Here is a 24621-nt window from a genome sequence, read left to right as displayed (position 1 = left end):
TCAATCAACCAATCAATCAGTAATTAACTGGGCTTCCCTTCACGCTTTCAGTGGACCAGTATAGGCAACCACTGATATCTACAGAAACACACACACACACACACACATAAGAAATAAATACAAAAATGCAAAAATGAATACACATTTGATCCGTTTAAGCCTAATAGCTCACAGGAACCGGCAAGAATAGAGTCTTTATTCAAGAGTCAGCCATAGATACACTACATTTCCCACACTGCATTGCTGCGCAGCCGCTACTTGTCACTGCTGTCGCTCCCTGCCTGTGTGTACGCGCGGTGGACTGGTCCAGCATCCCTGCGCAGGCAATGGAGCAAATATAGATGTGCAAAAAATATACATATATCTATCAATTGAAAATATGTAATCGTGGAATACTTCTTCGGCGCTGGCAGCTTGCGATGAGGGAAAGGGGGGGAATGGGAGATTGGAATTTGTGCTGCACCTCTGTGGAGGATGGAGATATGTATTGTGAGAAGTAATGCGGAATATTTCCCCTCGTAGGTGCTAACAGAGAAAATACAAGATGAAGAAGCAATTCAATCGGATGCGACAGCTCGCCAACCAAACGGTGGGAAGGTAAGGAAACCGTTTCCGTGCGCTATTGTCGCGACTGGCCAAGTCAAAGAGAGGAGAACCCCCCTGCATGGCCCCAGAAGGATGCGAATCGGATGAATGCAAACAGACTTTCATTCTTTAATTTGCCCCTTTTTTCCCCTTTTTGCGCTTTTTGCTTATTTACTGAAGTATATTGTATACCTCATGTTCAAAACGCCCTAAGTGTTCTATGCGTAATACCAACTGGAATAGGCTACCGCATAGGCAGCGTGTAGGCGCATTGCCACAGTAGCTCCAACCTGCCCACGGAAATATATTAAATATAGAAAATCACAGCGACATGGACCATCAAATAGTGACGACCCAATTTTTATGACAGAGTATCATCGGTGGAGTTTGACAAATATGGCATTGCCAAGTTATGTCGTGATTAAAATAGACTCCTGTCACCGAACCTGTCGATAGGTAAACGTGATGCAGACGGATGCAGTGTGGGCTGCGACGTGAGGGGAAAATGAGAAAAAGGCGCAATGTTTTTATTACGCAGTGATATCAGCTGTGAGGAGGGAAGCACCTCTTAGGCGTGAGTTATCCACTCCGTGAATTCCTGAAGGTCGTGATCACGCCTCCCTGATGCGCTTCTGGAATGATATGTGTCAGTTTAAATGGACGGTTTTCCATTCCACTGAACGTGCTAAAACTAAATTAGGGGTTTCTGAAGACAGATTTCCACCTCTGTCCTCACCGTCCAATCTTTTCATGTTCTTGCTCTGCTTCTGAATGGTTCTGAAATCCGGTGACATTTTACACCGATCCAGTGGGCTTATCAGTCTTCCCCCACCCTCTGTGTTCAGGGAAAGCAGCTTGTCAAGCAGCGCTGGGCCAGAAGGTGTTCTCTGCCCAGCAGGGGGGTGGGAGGGGAGGTGGGGGATTAGGACCAGGAGGTGTGTCTGTCATTATTATTATTATTATTATGCGGAGGGGCACACATTGCAGGCTGTGTTGGTGCTATCATTTTTGTTTTCCCCATAGGTCATACTGCTTTTTCTAGCCTCAGTCTTTTTTATCATCATTTCTTCTAGTGACTCATTAGAGTGTTTGTGTGTGTGGGTGTGATTCTGGATATGTGTGTGGGCAAGCAGGTTGGAGGACTTCAGATGGCCACAGAAGATATGGCACTTTTCCTTTTATGCATGTGTACGTGCACATATACAGCTTATTTAATGCAGATGGTCCAAGTGGTGCTAGTGTAAGTAGAAAATTAGCTCATTTCTGGGGCTGTCTAAGTTGGTCTGTTTGTACCACAGTGATAATGAGGAACATAACTCTCCCCGGACAGCCCTGCTGGGCTCTTAATAATAACAGTGGTCCATAACAAGAACTGCCACTCTCAAACCATAGTCAGAGATTTGATCTTTGGATCAAGAAGTAATGGATCTGACCCTGTGGTGACCTTGAACAGTGTCAAACACTGGCTATGCCAATGGAGATAGATCACTATCTATCTGGAAAAACCAAATCTAGCAACTAATGACCCGATCATGCTGGTTTGACGATCATGTTTTGTTTGTTTTGAGGTTTCTTTCGCTAGAAAAGAGCAGGTGTCTCCATTCAGTAACTATGTCTGTATTTCTCCACCACTTATAATTTGAAGGATTTTAAGAGGTGTATAGAGGTGCTGAAGCATGGTTCATTTGGAGAGCTAAATTTAAACAGCTCTTATTTAGATTAAACCGCGTAACATAAATGTTTCTTGATATTACCACCAATAAAGTAAACACGTATGCTGTATGCATACACTATGTGTGGATCCAGGTGTTCTGCACCTACATGCCTTAGAGTGTTAGTGTCGGACAGTGGGAAAAATGTGTACATATCACAAATGTGCAGATTTATTGGACTTTTACAAGCATTTATACAAGAAACAGTCTTATCATGCCAATGTCATTTTGCTGCTCTTCCTTGCACACTGCTCTTGCAGAAGATATACTATTATATAGTGCATTAAGTAAAATGGACTTGATTTAGCTTTACCCCTGAGCTGTCTTTTAATTCCGCTGGTTTTGTCCTGTGAGTAATGCAGGGCTCCTATAGGAAAGAATAAAGTGCCAAAACAGTGAAAACAGGCTTCATATTAACTGTTCTGCTGACTCAAGCTTTAACCATCCTCAGACTGGAGCAGGGTTTCTCTGTGGGTATGGCCTTTGGTCCCCCTGAAACTCAGTGCTCTCTTTAGATTTGATAATACCAGTGACAGGTCCTGTTACTAAGAATATGTAGAGTTACATTTTATCATTTAGAAACAAGATTTAATAATAAAATTATGCTTTAGTTTATTTATTGTAGGTTTCTTTATTAAGAATAGACTCATAACTCATATCTTTTTAATAACTGTTTTTTACTATATCTGCTCGTCTTTTTGTCTTGTATTGGCATTTGTAATGGCAAGTCTATAATGAAGGTCTTCTTTTAGCTGGGGGTTGGTGTTCAGGTGTGCTGTGTCAGCATCCCTCTGGCTCTCCAAGGCGGCTGCTGCTGCTGCTTCTGCTTCTGCTGCAGCTTGCCTGGGTGAGACCCATGTCATGTGATCACCAGCTTGACCAATTACCTCTGTGGAGCAAAAGGGTGTGCAGCCATGCATACTTTAGTGCTAACAGAAATGTGTTTTGGTACAGCAGGAGAGACCTGTATTATAAATATTATTTTTGGACATTAACCTTTAATTGAGATTTTAGTCTCCGTGAAAACTCTCCTGTACTTTAGTGTTTGCATTTGTCTAAAAAAAGACATTCAAATTTTTTGGTGTCCTTACAGGAAGCAAGCAAAAGATTATATTGGTTCATCCAGCTCCCACCCTTCATTTCGCTTGACCTATTTCTCTATTCCCAACTCACTGTCCTATGTAGGTCTAGGACAGACTGTTAAAAAGATTCTATGATTCAAGACTGTAAGAATATGATTTCCTGCACAGTAACATTTACATATAGATACAAAAAAAAACCCCAGGACTATCTCATTCCCTAACACACCCACATTCCATCTTTGCACTCTGCTTCTGCCACCTTTGTGGTGTTCGCAAATACCTCTATGATAGATGCATTCTTCTTACTTGTGCCTTCTAGCTCACCAATCCACAATGCAATTATCTGAAAATGGCAGTCATTTGTGGGCTGCTTTCTCTTTCATGCATTGTCTCTTACTCGGTTTCTATCTCTTTTCTGACGCAGTAGGCGAATGAATTATTGTTAAGCACGCAGGTGGCCGATTTACAGATTGTGGATGTGGAAAATGTCCACATTTTTTGAAGGTTTCAGTCCCGTTATATCTGGTGTAACACTAACACAGAATTTCATAAAAAATAACATCATATCAACAGTCAAACATGGTGGTGGTCAAACAGTGTGATGCTCTGGGGCTGCTTTGCTGCTTTAGGAAATGGTCGACTTGATGTAATTGATGGAACCATGAATTCTGCTGTCGACCAGAATATCCTGAAGTTAAATGTCTGGTCATTAGTTCATACCCTGAAGCTCAAGCACACTCGGCTTATGTAGCAGGACAATCTAAAACACACCAGGAAGTCCACATTTGAAAGGTTTTTGAGTGACCTAATCGAAGTTTAGTACTAATATTAGGTTGAGATATAAGCTTAAACAAGCTGTCCACGCTTAAAATCCCTCCAATGTGGCTGAGTTAAAACAATTCTGCAAAGAAGAGTGGGCCATCATTCCTCCACAGTGATGTGAAAGACTCATTGCCAGTTATTAGAAACGCGTGATTGCAGTTCTTGCTGCCAAGAGTGGTGCAACAAGTTATTATGATTAGGGCTCATATTATTGTTTTACACAGGATCAGGTAGGTATGGATAAGTTGTTGTCGTTTTTTCCTTAATAAATGAAATCATCATATAAAACAATGCATTTTGTATTTACTTGAGTTATGTTGGGTTTTTCTACTATTGAAATTTGTTTGATTATCTAAAACATCTAAGTGTGACAAATATGCACAAAATAAATAAGCAATGAAGCAAATACTTTCTCACTGCACTGTATAAAGTAGAGAGAGGAAGGGGCAGAAACAGCATTGAGCACTAATATGTAGCTGACCATATTAACACTGAAAACAAATTACTGTTAGAATAAGAAGTAGGTGTCTGTGCTTGTTTTTAAATTCAGTGCAAGATTAACACATTCACACCTCTTGGTGAGAATGTGTGCCAGGCTCTAAAAGGGCATATGGTCGCTGACAGGTAACTTGTTGCATGAAAATGCAGCGTCCCCCACCTCTCAGCTCTCTGTTCCTCCTCTTAGCCTTGATTCTCTGGGTTGGAACCATAGAAATCTTGGAGCAAGTTGCATTCACAATCTGATTCACTGCTGTTATTGTCTTTTTTGTAATCATTTCTAGCTGAACATGGAACGACATTATGGTGTTATGAATTATTATGAAGCCATCAACAGTCAGAAGTGAATCATTATGTGTGCGCTAGATCATGCGAGAGCCGTTGCTAAATAAGTGTAACCCTCCCATATCCCCATCAGTGCCTTTCAGAGACAGCATACTACAGGGTATGGTAGAGATAAAGAGCCTTTGTCAAGGGGCCATTTTGGCCATCAAAAGAGAGATGATGTAATATCAGAGAGAAGCGCTGTTTCTCCCTCTCCATGTCACTCGTGTTGATTCATTCAAAAGACTAACCTCTTAAAGAGCCCCTGTACTAAAGATCAACTAAAAAACTCGGTACTGATTTTTTATTTTTTTTTGTTTTTTTTTTAAAGAACAAACAACAAAACTTGCAACATTTTGAAGGAGATTGATTAATCCCATCAGATCCAGATTCTCCTGTGGAGTTTTATTTTCGTTTTGTCCCTATTGACCTGGCTCCTGTACAAGTGATCATGTACACAGCAGGGTGGCAAATAGAAGAACTCACATGATAATAATGGTGTCACAGAAATTCTGCAATATATCACAAGACAATCTTCTCTGATACATAATGAGATCTGTGTAACTGAAGTAATTTGCCCTAAATTGGTTAAAAAAAATAAAAGAAAATAAAAGAAAAAAAAAGAAATAGGGATTGTGTATTTATTCACTGCGCTTTAATGTCAGTGTGAGCGTGTGTGTGTGTGTGTGTAATGTCTTTATTGTTCATTCCAGTAATGTGTCAGTTGAGCTAATTAGAGATCTGATTCGCTTTCCACCACCATCCACCATTTTCCTCTTGTGAATATCTTCTTCTTCATTTAAGTTTCCATTCGCATTACCCTCATTTATCTGAGAGGCCTCCCCCCACAAAAACCCGTAAAATAGCAAGTCAAAATGTCAGGGAAGCTGTTTAACTGTTTAACAGCGACTCAATAACTGGATTGCAAGAGAAAGCAGTAGAATAGCATTGCTGCATCAATATTTTGACGTGACATGTCAAAGTATTAGGGTTGACCCAGGCTGTTGCTCATGATATCATCTCCAACAGGGATGCAGAGAATGAATCACTAAAGGCTAAATTTATGATGATACCACTGTACATAAAGTTCTCTGGTATATAATTCTTAGTACTAAACTGCTATAAATGAACTGGACAAGCTTGGCATTGTTAAAAAGAAAAACGAGACGGGTGACTCCCTTTAAGCATGCTCACTTCCGTCCATTCAAGAATGTCAATAGGCTCAGAACAGGAAGCACTGATCTACTAATAACAACTTCCTGTTTTATTTACCTCTTTTTCCCCTTTGCTTTTTCCCCTTTGCTGTTTAATCATTCTCCAGCTCCTTTTTTTTTGTGCACAGCAAATATAGTCGTTCCTTTGCTTTGGTTGCCTAGAAACGCTCATTTAGTATTAGCTGTTTCATCACATTCGTTTGACTCTGCCAGCTCACATGTTACATTTCCCAAAATGGTGAAGAAATTTATAGCTTTAACAAAAAAGGTGGCAAAAAAAGGTTTCATTTCTAAGTAAAGGATTGTTTTGACCTTTGCTGCTTTGTCGTAGTTTATTGTTTGCTTGCATTTGAAGTCATTTAGCTGCTGTGTGTGTGTGTGTGTGTGTCTGTGTGTGTCTTTCGGAAGATGACAAGTGTAAAAACACAGTTAAGCCACATTGTTGCGCGCCTTTTTGTCGAAATTATTCAGCGCACCATGAATAAAGTTATTAGAGATAACTCAGTGCTTGTGTTTCCAGTGAAACATTACTGAACACTGCAGGCTCTCACTCTCTCTTTCATTCACTCCTTCTCTGGACGCATGTGTGTGTGTATATGTGCATGCCTGTGTGCATGTATGTGCTCACAGTTGCATACCTGACAGAACTGTGACCTAGTTTAGTGGACAACTACAGTAAGTGGGTTTTTCTGTTTTAGTAACCCCGTATCCCATCGCCTGCCCCGCCTCATCGTTTGGGTAGAAACCAACTGGGCCTTTAGATGCACGATGCAGGTCTAGAGAAAACAAAAAGCAATCAGTGGAGAAATATTCACGGAGCATCTCAAGCATAAACACCATTGTGGGTTTTTGTGTGTGTCATTGCTTGTGTGTATGTATATAACTGACTGTGGATCTCATGCCAGCGCTCCAGGGTGTGCAATGCCCCGCTGAGGCCCAGGGCCACCATTCTGCTCCACTACCCTCCCCTAGCAGTACAAGACCTAGCATCCAGTGTAGCTCTTCCAGGCCTCAGAGTAGGGGCCCTTGTTAGCCATGCTAGCAGTGTGAGCAAACCAGATAATGACCTTTTTTTTCCTTTTTGTCCTGCTGAATCTCAGACAAACTGAAAGTCAGCAACAGCCAGCAATTGGCTCGCTACCAATGCAATATGTTCTAGACAGCGGCTGCTTCTTTATTCGCATTTTGATTATGTCAGCATGGATTATTTATGCTTTCATAAACCATGCTCAGTGCTGGGGGGCTAACGATGCAGCTGTCCAACATTGACACAGCTTGAGATAAAAATATATAGATGCAAGCTAACATTTTAACTGCAACTTAACAGAAATACAACGAATTATAATCTCTGAAACCTTACAAATATGTCCTAAACAGACCTTACCTAGACTTTTATTCATGTCAGCTCTTTGCTAATGTTCCTCCCAGATGTAGAAAAAGTTTGTCATTCTGGCAGCTGATCATCTTGCGCAAATATTGTGTCAACTCATTTATCTTCCTCCGCTCTCTGGGATCGTTCATGTTTGCATTGCTCCGATTTGAAGTCCTTTTCACCAGTGTTACATTTTGCATGCAAGACTGTAATAAATGTCTGCAATTTGAACATTACTTCATTAACCTGCGTATTTTTAGATGACTGTGCACGTGTTTGTATTGAGTCATCACCAGTTCCAGGTAAAGGAATGCCTGCATAGTGGCAGATGGTTGGCATAAACCTGGCAACGTCTCCCTTTCCCTCCATGAGCATACCACCTGCGAGGTTGCCAACTCTCCCACGTCTTTATTTTCCTCCCAGGTCTCACTTTGCACGATATTTGCTGAGAAGAACATCTCTCCTCACCTCTAAGCTGTCCCTGAAGCTAGACTTACATCAGGTTCGGTAGGGCCAAGAAACTTCAGTACCCCCCAGTTTTCATGCCTCGACAATGCTGCTTTTTCTCTGCATCTTCGCAGCAAGATTATGTGCGATGCTGCTTTCCTAAGAGGAAATGCCACTCTCTGAAAACAAACAAACTCATAGAACAAGACAGCGCTGCCTTTGAAGATAGGCTCCAATCTGTTTGATGTCTAGGTCATAATAGCCACACCGCTTGCGGTCCTTGAGGATGCTAGATGTCTATGATTTAAATTGTTATTGCCTCCTTTTAAACAACAAATCCAGTCAGCTGATCAGCCTGCAATAGACAGTGGCAGTGACAATGCAGAGCAACTACCTACTTTCAGTACATAATACAGTCTTGCATGGGAGGTTGTTTCATAAACCATGGCATTTCAGAGTTTTTTTGTCTGGTGGAGTGTTCAGCAGAACGGTGCCAAACTTTAGTGTGCTGCTTGGGTTATTTTTGTCCTCCCTTTGTCATGTAATCTGCAATCTGCGATCGCAGTTATCCTTATAAATCACGCCAGAAATCTCTTGCTTTGCTATCTTTCTGTCGCTCTCTCTTAGACATGCACACACACATTTCCTGTATTTTGCCTCCTAGCTCATTGAGTAGAGCAGTTTTCCGAGAGGCTGGCTGTGATTAGATCCACTGGTACATGATTTGACCCAGTTCCCATGGCTCCATGCTCACTTTTTTTTTTCTCTGAGGCTGGAGATGCTAATGTCTCAATAGTTCAGCTTTCTGTTATTGGTAATGTGTAAACAACTGTGTGTCAACATTAGACACTTTTTAGTCATTTCATACTTTGCCTCTTTTTAGCAACAGTTTTAGAGAGCTGTTATGTTGCCTGTTTGATAACATACATGAAAACAGCATTTTGGTAATATGCTTCTGAATTATTTCCCCTGGCTCGTGACAATTATTGCACAAACCAAGGTCCTTTATATAATTTGCTTTGCCAAGATAAATTCAGATTCATTATTTGCGGTTGGCATGGGCATAGTCTGGGCACAATCACAGGAAGAGGCTGTGTGTACAGGAAGGGAAGTCCCAAGTAACTGTGTTCTGCTGGGGATCTGAAAATGCCTCATTTTAGGAGGTCAGATGGTCTGCCCGATCCCTGTTTCTTGGCAGAAAGCATATGTTAACCTCCACATTAGGTATTCCTTATATATTGTTTATATATTGCATGCATTAAAGTTTGGTTGGTGTCAGATTCTGTAATAGTTTACCACAAAAAAGAAAATGTACCATAAAATTGTTCTTAGGAGACAAGTGGCTATTCTGTCTTTTCTTATAGGATCATAAACGGCATGTTAAGCTATATGGAAAATGTCCTTGCTGACTAAAGTCATAAAATGAAAGCTGATTGAACTGAGCTGACACCATGTATTTGTAAAATCCAGTGGTTTGCTCTTTTCTGAACTAATGACTCTTTCACTTCTCCGGATGAGTAGCTTTATCTGCTTCATCTGCTCTGCAGCCCTTTCCTTCAGTCTTTGGCTCAATCCCCATCTGCTGGATTTTTAGTAGGATGTGATGCAGTGGGAATTAACACATTTGAATCGGCGGCTTTAATGTGCTGTTGTTATGCATTGTTGAAGATGATAACTTAAAGAGACACTTGCATTCTTACACAAACTCACCCACTTACACCAAAGAGGCAGGTGTGCATGCGGCCTATAAATTTTGGAGCATTGCCACATTGGTAAATGAGCCTTCTATACCCACAGCATTTTGAGAAAGACACGCAAGAATTGTAAAATGTGTTAAATTATTCAAAACTAAACTGGCATGTCATCAAGAACTTAAAAAGGTAGCATGTCTGATGTTATTTCTCCTGTGTGAATCAGAAACTGTGTGATTGTGGCAGCTGTTCTGTGTGTATATGGAAGCACCAAGATGCCGCCTACCCAATGAAGAGCATACCAAAGCTTCGTAATTCTTTGTGCGCATTGTGCAATAATTCCTTTCATTTGTTTTCATCAGAAAACAAAAAATAACATAAAATAATACAAGGAAGAGAGAAGCCGAATACTTTAAACCATGGGTTAGTTTCCCAGTGAGAAAGTTTGCTTCTCTTTCTTGAATGCAGTGTTTAATATATGAAATTTAATAAGCTCTGCATAGGAAAGATGATGAATGAACATTTTCCAAGAATTTCTGCTATCTTGCAGTAATGTTTTATTGGTCTAGAATTGATTCCCATATCTTTCCCTACATACTGATAAAATTGCCACATGCAATCATGTTTCTGTGGATTTAAGAATACGAAAGAAAACGTATTAATATATATGTTTGTTTGTTTTTTTATCTTTACAGAGCAGAAAAAACAGAGGTGTTGAGCGAAGACCTTCTACAGGTGAGCTGTAGATGTGTATGGGAGCTGTGATGTCAGATGTGTATATATGTGCACCTGTGAACAGCAGTGAATTATTAGTAGTCTGTAATAAATTGATAATGATTATTAAACATCAAAAATAATGTCCGTCAAAATCACCACATGGTACATTGGGAACAATGTACTTTAATTGCTATATATTCTGTACTTTTTTTAAAGTGCACTTGAGTCACAGTTCTGCCAGCTTTCCAAAGTGTTTTTTATTTGTATTTTTTCTTTGGACATTGGCTGCTTTTTCAATTATTTTCAGTCAAATCCTCAAACATGACCATTTTCAGAGGATTTCTTTTTTTGCTTCTTTGTTTTCCTCCCATCATGCCCAATCGGTCAGGGCTGAGGGCTGCCCTTTTATTATTTTGACACAGAACAGAACCAGCCAAAATTCAAAGAAGAGCTCTAAATGTCCTTCAAGAAGCCCAGAGAACTATTCCTGAAGACTAATTGAAGAAATGGCAAGAAAGCTTGCCTTTTTTCAATCCTTTTTTAAAATATCACAGGTTTACTGTCAGTATGTACCGTGAAGAGAGAGCAGGTGCTGATTCATGATGCTGCGTTAGAGCTGACAGTTATGTTGCATCTGTGAGGATACATGTGTGCATGTAAGCACATTCACCTGGTCTGCGTGTGCTTTCCCAGGTGGAGAAACGCCTAGATCTGGTCAAGCAGGTGTCACACAGCACTCACAAAAAACTGAATGCCTGCCTGCAGGGTCAGCAGGGGACTGATATGGAGAAGAGATCTGTAAAGTCACCTTCTGTGAGTACGGGCGTCAGTCCTGCTGGCAACTGTTGAAGTTTACAGAAGTGCGTGTAACATTTTTTCTATGTACCGTCAGAAAAAATTACCGCTTACCATCCTGGCACAATGCATGGAAGAAGGGGCTGCAGTGTTGGGGGAAGACTCTCTCCTGGGGTTAGTGACTACTAATACGCCTGTGCTTAACTCACACACACACAGAGTCATCTTTAATTACAGATTTGGCAGCTGAATTCTTCTCTGTCCTTATTATCCTTGTGTTTAATTGTATTTGATTGCTTATGACTTTGTGCTTGGCTTTTACCAACAGAAAAATGCTGAAGCTCTGTGGGGAGACAGAGGAGAAGCTCGCCCAGGAACTCATTCAGTTTGAGTACCAGATAGATAGAGATGTGGTGGAGCCTCTTTATGTCCTTGCGGAGGTGAGCAGATAGTGTTATTTTAATGTACCAGTTAAAAGTTGCATTTTGGTGTTTTTATTTCCATTGCTATTAGCAGAAACAAAGTATAATGAGTTGACTGTTTTCATATTAACTCCTTGGATTTTTTTTTCAGGTGGACATTCCTAATATCCAGAAACAGAGGAAGCACTTAGCTAAACTTGTCCTGGACATGGACTCAGCACGAACAAGGTGAACAGTGTTCAAACAGTGAGGCTAAAACCTGCTGTGGTTAGTGTATTGCTAAAATAAAAACTTGGAATGTCTAAAGCAGGGGCGACTGCTTCATTTACCCACAGATATCAACAGTCATCCAAGTCATCCAGTCACCCCAGCACTCTGCAGCCCGGTGCCAAGTCTGAGTCCCTAAGAGAGGAGATGGAGGAGACAGCCAATCGGATGGAAATTTGCAGAGTGAGTCAACGATCAGAGCTACGTGTATATCATGCCTTCATCCAGCTACTTTTGCCCTCCTCTTTGATTTATAACACTTGCACATGAATCAGACACAAATGGGCCACAGTCATGGAATGATATTAAAGTTCTATCTATGATGTTAGTGAGATTATTTCCTTAAGACGATTTTTCTTTTTCAGGATCAGTTGTCAGCAGATATGTACAATTTCATGGCCAAAGAAATAGACTATGCAAACTACTTCCAGACGGTAAGTCAAATATGTCATCAAATTGGCAAATTGTTTTGTTTTTTGTCTTTTGGTGTAAGAGTTCATTTACACCAACAACATTAAATATGGGAGCTACACAACTGCTTCATATCATGTAGGTCCCACTCATGTTGTCACTTCTAACCTGTTGGGGTATGGACAGGACATGTGGCATTAAAACTTGATATTTTGGCTCCTTTGTGATCAGGCCTTCTCTGGCATATCCAGATTAGGATTCTAAGAGGCTCGGTTAGGTCAACGCCTTGGTGTCTTTGTTGTGTCGATTAAAACCATGTCCGAGCGGGTTTGTTATTTGGCGGTGAGCATTGCCCTACTGGTTGAAGCCACTGCCTTCAGGGCATGTCATTGCCTGAATTGGTGGGTGTGGTTGGTGCGCAGCGATGAGTACTACGTGTCAGTGAATGAATGAATAAGACGATGAGTGTTGCTGTCTTAACCTGCCGGACATTTTAACGTTGCGGCTGATAAGAATCAGATTTTTTTTGCGTTTAAGCACAAGCTGTAGTAAACACTGAAGATGACTTTAAAATCATAATTGTTTGGTGCATTATCTTATATTTTATTTCCCCCTGCTCTCCTCTGTAGCTGATAGAAACGCAGGCAGAATATCACAGGAAGTCATTAGAGATTCTTCATAGTGTCCTACCCCAGATTAAAGCTCACCAAGGTGAGTCATGCATTGTGTCAAGAGCTATGTGTGTGTGTTTGTGTTGAGATCTGCTCCATTTCTGTACCCGAAGGAATACCAAGATGATCAGTAAAGAATACACTAATAGGCCTGGCATGTTACATAACAACATAATTAAGGAACAGTTATGCACCTTGATATTTAATTAATGGTTAATTTACAATTGCTAGACAAAAGACATGATGCATAGGGTTGTTTTTATCCACGTGTGATTCTGGGCACTGTTTGGTATTGCAGAGGCGTGGGTGGAGAAGCCGTCGTATGGCAAGTCCCTGGAGGAACACCTGACTATAAGTGGGAGAGAGATTGCCTTCCCCATCGAAGCCTGTGTCACCATGTTGCTAGAGTGCGGCATGCAAGAGGAGGTAGAAGAAACGCTCATATACATGAATCACTTGTCCATAATTAACATTTAATGGAAATATTCAAAATCTGCGTTGTGTTCCTGCTCAGATGTGTTAGATATGATAATTACACATCACGTGTTTCCTGTGTGGGGGCTGTAGGGCCTCTTTAGAGTGGCTCCATCAGCCTCCAAGCTGAAGAAGCTGAAAGCGTCCCTGGACTGTGGAGTTCTTGATGTGCAGGAGTACTCCTCCGATCCACACGCCATCGCAGGTGATCTACGCCCACATAAATGCATTGTTCAAAGCACATTTCCATAACAACAATCCCAACTCTCTGTAATTGTTAGAGGCTAAATTGTAAACAGCCAATTATTTTCACTCCATGATCAAAAGTTCATTTGTAAAAAGCTGAAGTGTTTGTAGTCTTTTTTTGGACATAATGCACTTTGCAAATGTGGTTCTTTGGAAAATGTCTTCCTCTGCGTTATCTTCCCAAGAGCTTTCTCTTCAGATATTGCTGTTCATTTCACAGATTAGCATGAAATCTGTGTTGAGCTGTCTGACTTTGGCAGATGCACTAGCTATGAGGGCCTGCTAGAGGGGAGTAGAGATATGGAGCATGGGCTCGCCAGTAGAGAGAAAACAACCCTCCACTTCTTTCAAAGAGCTGACCAGTTTTTACGCTGTCCTTGTTTTTTTAATCCCACAGGGGCCCTGAAATCATACCTTCGTGAGCTCCCAGATCCACTGATGACCACTGAACTTTATGATGAATGGATTCAAGCCTCCAAGTGAGTTGCTGTACTCTTAAGAGTATTTTCTCAAATTGTGCCATTGGCAGTGATTAAAAATAGAAACCAGTTCAGCGTGTTAGTACAGGGCCCCTAACTGTCAAAAAGAAAAATGATGAAATTTATAAAGAAGTAGAGCAACAGTAAACCGTAATAACTTTATATTTCCTCAGCATTCAAGACATTGACAAGAGACTACAGGCGTTGATGGCAACATGTGAAAAACTCCCCACAGACAACTTAAACAATTTCAGGTCAGTTTCTTTCCCTGATTTTCTGCCCATTGATTTGCAGGATTGCACATGTTTCAGTGTAGCCTTACTATCATAAACAAAACATTAGGAGATCAAAAACCGGGAAAGTATGTAGAAACAAAACTGGACCACATCCAAGTGAAAATCCGGGTGAAATCCTTTCAATCCTACAAATATCTACTCAACTTGTGCCACCTACAGGAAATAATATTAACAGCAGGATCAGCAACTTTAGAAGTACAAGAATCACTGACAAGAAAATTACTGTAATGTCTTTGCAGTACTCGTAGTTGTACCTCCTGCAGGCAATAACTCATGCTGTTTTACAGTCTTATTTACTGCCTGCAGGTGGCACGTCTAATATTGCTGCTATTATTATTTTTTTACTTTATAATCAGTAAATGGTACAAGCAGACATGTCACATCTAACCAAAAACAGTGGGTTATACTTTTAAAATGCACAGTTAATTTTATCCAATCCTACAGATATTTGATCAAATTCTTAGCCAAGCTGAGTGAGTATCAGGATGCTAACAAGATGACTCCTGGTAACATGGCTATTGTCCTTGGACCAAACTTGCTCTGGACACACAATGAACCGTATGTATTCTTAAAGCAACTAATAATTTTATTCTTTGGATTTAAACCAACGATTGAGTGACTCTGCTATAGCTCACTTGTCTGCTCTATCCAGGAACATGACAGAGATGATGACGACCGTGTCCCTACAGATTGTTGGCATCATCGAGCCAATCATTCAGCATGCTGACTGGTTCTTCCCTGGAGGTGGGGATTACACACTATGTATGTAAAATTGTAACTGCGCTGGGCATCTTATCTGTTTTCTTGTTTAAATTATATCATTGTAAGTAACAATTAGGGGATTTGAGATGATAAAAACATTGCCCAGAACAAAAAAGTGTTTAGCTTTATTCAAATGGACATAGTTTTGCATGTCATAATCATGCAAACATCTCAAAAATCATATGGTTGCATGGGTATTCTCCCCAGCCTGATAATACAAGACAATAATGATACAAACAAACACCATACAGCAATACAGCAAACTGACTAACCCAATAAAAAACATACATAAACATACTTAACAATGGACAAGACACTATGAACCCTTAACAAAGGTAATGCCTGTTTTTTGTCACGCTTCAGAAATAAAAGAACCACTGATGTTTCATATTTCTGTATGTTGAAGGGACTGCAAGAAACTCACTCTGGTGATATTTAAATGTATACATCTTTTTTTTTTTTTCATTTTTGTGGATTTGAACAGCAGCACCTGGTTGGTGTATCAACTACTATTATACATTGATTCACAGCACAGTGCAATGCTGATGTTGCAGCATGTGACTTAAATTGAAGATTAACTGTTATTGATTGGATGTTCTCTGTAGACTTTCATATGCTAAAAAAGCATTAAAATGTCATTTTAGTACTGTATTTGTTGCATAGCTTAATCTTAATTTTATTATAGTTATTTCAGTTCTTCATACTAACTGTGGGTTTTTTTGGAGTAATTGTGTGCACTCAAAACGCACACAATTCTAAACATTACTGTAAGTATAATAGACTACATGCTGATGGTGTGTCTGCTTCTGCCTCAGAGATTGAGTTCAACTTGACAGGCAGTTATGGAAGCCCGATCCACACCAATCACAACTCCAACTACAGCTCTATGCCCTCACCAGACATGGACCAATCCGATCGCAAGCAGCAGCACGATCAGAGCCGACGCCCACTGAGTGTCGCCACTGACAACATGATGCTGGAGTTTTACAAGAAAGATGGGTATGATGCCAAGTGCTCACTTCTGCTACCCACCTCTCACTCTCCTTCAGTCTCTCTCTTTCCACCCACGCCTCTTCTCAGGCAACAGATACTGAATTCTTATATTTGAGGAGAGCAGCGTTTGCACATTAAGATCCTCCGATCTAAAGTTTTCATTCGGATGAGTCAGAAGCCTTCATAAGCAGCACAGAAATCAGTTTCTTGTTAAATATCTTATCTCACCGTAATATATACAGGTGTACCTTTAATTATCAGGATTCATCAAGAGAAGCCTGAAAACTGCCCTCATTTAAATACGTAGGGCTGAATAAGTTTGAATGGCATGGTCTCTATGGCAACAGGTTTCTGATGGAGAGCTGCTAGGTTTTTTTCTTCAAGAGGAAATATTTCTCCAATCCCATCCTCCCACACCCAACTCCTCGTTCACAGTCTGGATTGCACGTCACCTGGCATGACTCATTCACTGAGACGGTGGAATATCACTGGAGAAATTAGAACCAACACCTTGAACAAAACACCCCAATCAAGTGAACACAAAGGATGTAACACTAAAGGCATCAATCTAAATTTGTTTAAGCAACTATTCAATGTGGGGGAGAAGCCTGAGCTTTTCTTAGACTATAACGGTTTAATTGGAAGAAATAACCCTCTAAATGGCATTCAGCAGATTAGCACATACTGGTTATATGACCTGACTTTCTCTCTGAATCCCTTTACTGTTCCCTCTACTCATCTCCCTGCCATAATCATTGCTTCATATCAAATATTAAACATTTTGTGACCCTTGTCTGCATTACTTATGACCTCATGTCACTTTTGCCTCTCTTCTCCCTTACTAACGCAGCATTAGGAAGATACAAAGGTATTGTATCATTCCTTCTTCCCACGACTTCTTTCCTTACTATCCCCACTTGCCTCACATGAGTTTTGCTGATGTCACACATGAGTCTGTACATGTTTTTGTCTCCAGTATGGGCGTCAGGGTTATGGATACCTCCTGGGTGTCTCGTAAGGGTTCATCCACCCTGGCGCGTAAGGCTTCCTCCACTCCTCCAGGCATGCAAGGCCCCGGCTCCCCTGCAGACACACTCATCCCCGAGCAGCCCGGAGAGCTTGCCATCTCTCCGTCTGCCACACCTCCACTTGGAGAAAGGGTTTGGTAAGTCACCGTGGAGACCCTGGCCCTCGCTTCTCCATGCATCCACCCGTGTTCGTTTTTATTGTCATCACCATCATTACCATCATCTTGCACTGGTTCTTGGCCGTGTTAACCATGCTTCCATTCATATGCAATGCTTCCATCTTTTTTTTGGAGTATCTCCCTCAACATGTTCATGTCGCATTCTGTTCTGAATTTGTTTTCAGACATCACACATTCTTAGAGTTGTCCTTGTGTCCATTTGTCAGGTCACTGTGGGTAAAATTTGCCAAAAAAAAGCCCATTTCTTTTCAAATCTGAAGGATTTTAGTCCTAATACTGTATAAACAAGTTTTGTTTATCTACGTGACGCAAAGCTTCAACCTGCTAGTTGTTGCGTGCATGCTAATCTATCCAATATCCCATTGTTGTGGCTTGGCTTTCTCAGCTTTGGTCGTGAATTAGTTATTTTTCTGTTGACACGCAGACTGATTTCACAATTTCTTTGGTATCATTATCACAATTAAACACATGAGTAATCACCTCATGGTCACTGGCTCTGCCTATGTGGCAGACAAGAAATATTATGGCTTCTGGCTTGGCTGTCTTTCTCCCCCCCACCCCCATTTCCTGTGGCTCTTTCAGCCTTTGAAAGGGTTTTGTGTCTGTTTCACACTGCCCTGGGCTGACTGCAGGACCTGCGATACAAACAAGTCATATAGGATTAAGGCGGGTAGGGCTTCCATATCCAGCAGTGAGGAGAGTTTCAGTCATCAACTCAACTTGGTATTACTGAAAGCTGCAGACCAGCACTTTGGTTCCAGAGAAGGATCCTCACAGCTCTATGCAGTGTGCAGACACAAGGTGATCACAGAGGGAGTCCTACACACTGTATCATTTTTTCTTTCACAATGAAACTTAATTTTCTTTGCTATTTCTTTGTGCTTGTCTTTGTATTTGCAATAAGCTGACTGTGTACCCACTGCCCACCGCAAGATGCAGCACTTTTTTTTTGCCAACTGGTTTCGGCTTCGAACTGACTAACACACTAACACACCTTAATCATCCAAACAGCTTATCCTATATCGCTCCAGTGCGTTTCCCTGTTCAGTCAATAGAGCTGTTTCTTTTGTGCTGTCTATTCTCTTAATATCTACAGCTCAGACAACGTGTCGCTCAATCGGCCGGACACCTCTCATGCCCACCCGCCCCCAGGGGAGGACCGTCCACCCCCCCCTTACCCCACTTCTATGTGCCACACTGCCCCCCACCACTTCTATCCCAAACCCCCGCCCTGCGCTCGCCCTGTGGCACCAGGTCCAGAGTCCCAGCCGCCTGGCTCACCCCCACCCCCAATGCGCTGGTCTGGCTTCACTCCCCCTGTTCCTCCCCCTTCCTCCTCTTCTTCCTCCTCCTCCTCGTCACTTGACATCAATTCGAACCCCAAACCTAGCTGTCTTCACTTCCCCAAACACAGCCCGCCTGGTGACATGTCGCATGCCCCCCCACAAGACACTAATGCTTTGCCCCTCTACGTCAAAACCCCCTTGGTACTAACCCGTCATGACCAGAGCCTTGGCAACCCCCCTAGCCTCCCTTCATCCGTGCCCCCGCCCCCGCCGTGGGCTGCCTGCCCCTGTGCCAGAGAGAGAGGACCCCCCAGGCTGACTAGGTAAATACAACACACGCCTGGCCACTATGGATGCATCACAGAGTGGCAGCTGTATTTCTCCTTTAGCTCGCTGGCTCATATTTTTTCTTTTTTTCTTTTTTTATTACCTCTCCCATCAAATTGCATAGCTGAGATTCTGTAACACACAGGTTGTCTCAGGATGCCTGTCAGCTGGGTTGCCTAGCAACCAAGGATGTTACTGGCTTATATAGCGCTCAGTTTGTTGCTGTTATTGAGTAGATGATAAATACACAAGGAATGGCTTCGAACTAGAATAGAAATGTATTTATTGTCAAGTCTGCTGCAGTTTTTCTACTAACCAGCACACAGTACATGAAAAACCTCTTCGTTTTTTTTGAAGAATTTTAAGGATTTATGAGATTAGCAAAATGGGAACCCTAACAGTGCAGTACCTCCAGCTGGACCCAAAGTGCTGAGTTTTACAGTTTTGCCTCTGATAGTTTCTTGAGTCAGAAGTCTTTGGTGCTACTACCAAACAGGACGGTGTGAATCATTACACCAAATCTCTGTCTGTGGTCAGAACTTGTTTTTTTAACACTTTTCCTGTGATTTGGAAAGCTGATGACCTGTGGTTCGGAAGTCTGCTGAAGATGTACAACTAAAACGAATACCATTTAATTAGATGGCAACTTTAAATGGCACTTCTATAAGTGTGTTATTTTTTGTTTGTTTGTCTGTTTTTTTCTTACTTGTGGTGGTGGTGATGGTGGAGGGGGTGGGGGGGTATTCAAATGGGTCATGTAAAACAAAGTTTCTAAACCGTTTTTAAGCAATTATTTGTTATTGTTGTTCATGCAGTTTATTTAGAGTCACTCGACTTCGGTTCATTTATGTACTCAGTTAATACTTTGTCAGTCATATCTAGTTGCATGAAGTGTCTCTCATCTATTTTGAGTGTATTGTCACTGTCCAAAGACACATTCAATCCGTATTCACACCCTGTTGTTTACTAAATCTGGCAAACGTTCTGCAAGCCCAGGTGGAATTTTTCTGTTTGTTAATCACTCGTGAAAATGAATGTCACATCCCAGTAATTGAGTTTCTTAGCACATATATAGTCAATATACTGGTATTGCTCAATTATTTTTTGAAGTGTTTGTCTTATTCTTTTCTATAGTGTAGTGGTTTACACATTTGCCAAGCAACAGAGCCATGATTCCTTTTAAGAGGGAGACAGAAATCCTCCAGGGATGCATCAGGAAGGGCATCTGCTGTAAAAATCTGCCCAATCAAATATGTAGAGCTACCTGCTGTGGCAACCCCTTGTGAATAAGGAAACACCCAGAAGTAGCTTTTGTTGCAGGGGGATTGAAAGCATCTGCATCCATACAGAATATTGTGCACCAACTTTTTGTAAATCTATTAAAAAAATAACAAACAGGTGTTGAGATTTTGAACTGCTTTCCTTGAGATTAGAAAAATGTTATTAACAGTGGAAGCAGCCATGTATATGATGGTGATGATGGTGTAGTGACTGTAAATGTAGACTGCGATGAGTCCAAAACACTGTTTATATGTTTATATGTTCACATAATAATATATATCCATCCTTTTCAGTTCATTGAAGAGTAAAGAGCTTTCCCCTGTAATTGGACACAAAGCCATCCAGGTCGCAGGTCCAACAGTACCCCCCAGCAGTAGCCCTCAAAGCAGCAGCCAGTCTCCCCACTCCACAGAGCACAGTCCACACACCCTGCGCAAAGGTCAGGGCCTCAGTAATATGTGCTTTCATTGACATTGACATTGAAGTTTTAAACATGTCTTATTCGTATTTCCACAGGTAACTTTAATATGACTATGGTGTGTTAACAGGTTCCAAGAAGTTGGCTCCCGTGCCTCCTAAGGTCCCATACGGCCAGTCTGGAGGGATGTCTGACCAGTCCACAGGTCAGCCGTCACCAGTCAGCCTGTCCCCTACACCTCCTAGCACCCCTTCCCCTTATGGACTGGCATGTCCTCCAGGTCAAGTACCACCGTCCTCCCCTGGGCAGACCCCACTGGGTACACCCCACTCTCTTTCGTCCCCGCCTTCCCTGACGGGGACACTCACCAAGTCGCGGCCTGCCCCTAAGCCCAGGCAGAGACCCAGCCTGCCCCCTCCTCAGCCACCCATAGCCCCTCCGGGGCTAACTGGCCCACCTGTGGCCCCAGTCCCTCAGCCCATGGAGCAGGGCCTCCTGGATGGACTGTCTCCTGGGGAGAGCATGTCTACAGGTAAACATCAACCCTTGGCAACAACACCCCCACCGCCACCCCCACAGGTGGGGCTGCAGCGGCCCTCTCTCAGACTCGCTGTGGCTCTGTCCAATGGAGACGGTGGACGAGTGTAGGACTCTGTAGAACCTGTCACTGTAGACAAACCTGTCCCCTTTACTGACTGCTCCCAAACAAATGTCCGAATGAATACAAGTTGCCTTTTAGACACAGATGCCTGAGAATGATAAGAAAATGTAAATATTAGCATTTCTTGTGCTACTGTAGTAAGGAAATCTCTTGAACAATGTATTCATTGCTTGTGTTATGTGATGATGTTTCTGGGTAATGTGTGGAAACATCAGAGAAGCATAGCTCGTCCTGCTTGTATGAAAGTTGCCATTAGATTCATCATGTGCTCTCTGTTTATCTGTGTTACCCAGACCCCCACTTGGCAGAGGTAGGTCAGAGGCTTACACAGTTCACACCAGTCTAGCATCTCTTACTGGGTAGCAGGAGTGGAAACCTAGCCAGACAAACCCAACGATAAAGCTACAATATGATGTTCTCAAACTGAGGTGCTCTGTCAATATATATACACCAGTGATTTTGTCACTTTGTTATATTTATCATTCTCTTGTTCCCCCTGCTACTATTGTGTACTTTGCAGCTGTGTGAGGCCAGGGATTCAGTGTGGGCTAAGTGTGAGGGGGACTTTTAGGGTAAGCCAGACCGCCCCCGCCCCATATACTCCATCTCACTGCCTGGCCTCGTACCGTGGATGCCTCTGGGGTCTCCTGCAGCCTGCCTCAAACATACCTACCCTGTAATGCCCAATCATAATCCCCGTCCTTTTTTAGCAGGTTGGCTGTACTTTCCTTGCACTGTCTTCAACCAATAATGCACGGCTTAAGGACTTCCCAGAGTGCATCACACTGCGCTCACATTGCAGATGCCATTGCTTACAACGGTTTCATCTTAAAGCCCCTTTCCTTTTGTTCCCCATTCCCAGCCCTATGCTGGCAGACATCTCCAACGCCCCTGCCACTCGTATCAGGGGGGTCACAGGTAACCCCCACTCCTCCTTTGGCAGGTTCATCGCTTTTTATAACCTCTGCTTCCTCTTACTACACTGCCACACTCCATCTCATTCCGACACAGGAGTAGCCATCCGTCTCTGTTTGGATCTGCCGCTTCCATTAAATGGAGCAGCACGTAAGAGTATCTATATTCACAGCAAATACTAATTTCAGTCCTCTAGAGATCTCCATTCTTACTTTAAGCCCACTTGGTGTCTTGGTGCCATTTTCTTTCCAGAGAGTTCCACACACATCCTGTTGCCTCCTTGATGTTTATCTGTCCACTGTTGTAAACATGTAATTTGTCACTGTGCAGTCATTTTGACTTGTTATTGTATTTTATCTGACAGAATATCTGTTCTTCCTGTCTCAAAAGACACAAAAGGCAGCGACTCGCTACACTAGCCTCTACCAAGTTTATTGACATAATCAGCACCACACTGTAAAATGTGAAGCACACGTAATCTACTGATTCCTTCGATCATATGCCACTTACCATGAGTTCAGACTCAAAACAATTAATATTATTTCTGCTCTCTTTCATTTTTACACTCCATTTTCATTGTCATATTGCCCTCTCCTCCTCCTCTTCCTTTTCCCGGTGCTCATTATCACCATCCACACTATTCTGCTCACCATACTCACCTTTCCCATCCTCACCATTAGATATCTTCAATTATGAAATCCCTTCCATCAATGTCAATCTGGACAGCCTCATCGATGAGTTCAGCGGTGCCCCCTGCAGGAGGTCCATGGCAGTGACAGATCCAGAGGGGGATGGTGTGCCTGAGGAGGAGCCCCAGAGCACCACTCTATGACCTATCACCCATAGGCATCATTTCCAGAACCCCTATGGCTGTACATACTCTTTAACTGTCTCCGCCAAGGCCCGATGGAAAAACACTGGCCGCACCATTGCCAACCAGAAAATGAACCCTCCCTCACATCTGCTACAGGCTGCAAACAAACTGAACTTTTCCAACTGCTTGCTAGTAAATTAGTGTGACTACAACTACCAAAAGAAAAAAGAAAAAAAAACACACCAAAATGCCATAGTGGAGGAACAGTTGCCTTTAGGAGGAAAGACTGGAATTTAGATGAGTATTGCATTAAAAAGATTTTTTTTTCTAATTTCTTTTTATAGCTTTGCTTTGTCGTTTAATGCAGTGGTCTGTATTTCTGTGTTTTCAAGTTTCTTTTTGCCTTATTAGAACATGCAATCAAATTGCAATATGATATTTGCAAGTTGTACAATATTTGGTTAGGGAAACTCAGAGCCTGACATGGTTTGGAGCAAAGCCCATCCTCAGGGTGAAACGGAAACACGGAGCGAGAGCGTAGTCTGATTTTATTGCTCACAGGGTATTCAAGCTTTGTGCACATTAGGAATATGCGGAGCCCCAGAGACAGGCTTTGCATGCCAGAGTAACATTTAACGTTGTTTTTCTTAGTGCCACTCCCCATTTTAAATTCCCCTCTTCTGTCGCAAGTACAGCTACAGTGCTCTGTCTGAAATTTACCTTTAGGTGAACTCACTTTAACTCACTTTATACCAGCACAGTAAGAGAAGAATGTTATTATGATTCAAGTTTTTGTACTTCTTGCATCCATTATTTATTTAGAAAGCACCACGACGTGTTTGCATGACAAGCCAATATCGATCGACCTGCTTCTTACCAAGGGCCTGAGAATGGCAGTGCTTTATTTTGTGCGAGTGTTACTGTTGTTGTTCACACCGAAAAGTAACTTTAGTTCCCACCCCAGTGCTGTAACAGTGAGTGATAACGGATGGATGACTACACTGCCTTTAGGTTCGTATGTCTTTCTCTTTTAACTTTGTTTCAAGTGCTTCAGGTTCAGTGACCTTTGACCCCTTGTGTAAATACAAAGACTGTACATAAACTGATGTATATAAGCTGAGAGGAAAACTATATGTAAAATGCATATCTTGAATATATAATAATGATATATGTGCTGATATTTATTGTGTAGAAAATGTAATGATTAAAAATTTGATGTTATTTTTGTCCCGACACACAATGAACAGGTTTACTGTAGAGTCATAATTTTTTCACTTTAACACCAGGTAACTATGATGCTGCAGCAGAAATGCAGAATGTTTTTTTCTGCTTAAAGAAAAAAAAATCAAATGTGGTCTTTCTAATTCTTCCTCTTAAGCTTTGACTTCAGGCATGCTAAAGGCCGAAGGAGTTGCACACAGATGCCATCTTC

At 41.9% G+C, this 24621-nt stretch overlaps 1 protein-coding gene across 5 annotated transcripts; it reads left to right on the top strand.

Moving 5' to 3' along the window:
• Nucleotides 1–282: 282 nt before the first annotated feature.
• Nucleotides 283–23520, top strand: arhgap44a (Rho GTPase activating protein 44a). Of its 5 annotated transcripts, none has more exons than XM_082531736.1 (22): nucleotides 283–597; nucleotides 10443–10482; nucleotides 11158–11277; nucleotides 11357–11433; nucleotides 11588–11699; nucleotides 11833–11909; nucleotides 12017–12131; nucleotides 12314–12382; nucleotides 12989–13070; nucleotides 13329–13456; nucleotides 13598–13709; nucleotides 14148–14229; nucleotides 14403–14483; nucleotides 14970–15083; nucleotides 15178–15269; nucleotides 16103–16286; nucleotides 17131–17148; nucleotides 17257–17445; nucleotides 18584–19096; nucleotides 20675–20820; nucleotides 20930–21004; nucleotides 23056–23520. In XM_082531736.1, the coding sequence occupies exons 1-22, from the start codon at nucleotides 545–547 to the stop codon at nucleotides 23205–23207; spliced, it is 2631 nt and encodes an 876-aa protein (XP_082387862.1). In that variant the 5' UTR covers nucleotides 283–544; the 3' UTR covers nucleotides 23208–23520. The 5 variants fall into 5 exon arrangements, with proteins under 5 accessions (XP_082387862.1, XP_082387859.1, XP_082387861.1 ...); XM_082531733.1 differs by having other exon boundaries at nucleotides 20930–21331; XM_082531735.1 differs by having other exon boundaries at nucleotides 20930–21331; nucleotides 21981–23173.
• Nucleotides 23521–24621: the final 1101 nt, after the last annotated feature.

Source organism: Aulonocara stuartgranti, assembly GCF_965226115.1.
Source record: "Aulonocara stuartgranti genome assembly, chromosome: 4".
Lineage (NCBI taxonomy): Eukaryota > Metazoa > Chordata > Actinopteri > Cichliformes > Cichlidae > Aulonocara > Aulonocara stuartgranti.
The sequence above is the reverse complement of the archived record's forward strand: the minus strand, read 5'-3'. Positions and strand labels throughout refer to the sequence as shown.

What these genes read in the sequence shown, in the direction of transcription:
- arhgap44a (XM_082531733.1), top strand. Translation starts at nt 545, where the DNA reads ATGAAGAAGCAATTCAATCGGATGCGACAGCTCGCCAACCAAACGGTG. An exon ending in GAATGGATTCAAGCCTCCAA is followed by an intron (nt 14,230 to 14,402) that starts GTGAGTTGCTGT and finishes ATATTTCCTCAG; the next exon opens with CATTCAAGACATTGACAAGA. An exon ending in CTCTGGACACACAATGAACC is followed by an intron (nt 15,084 to 15,177) that starts GTATGTATTCTT and finishes TGCTCTATCCAG; the next exon opens with GAACATGACAGAGATGATGA.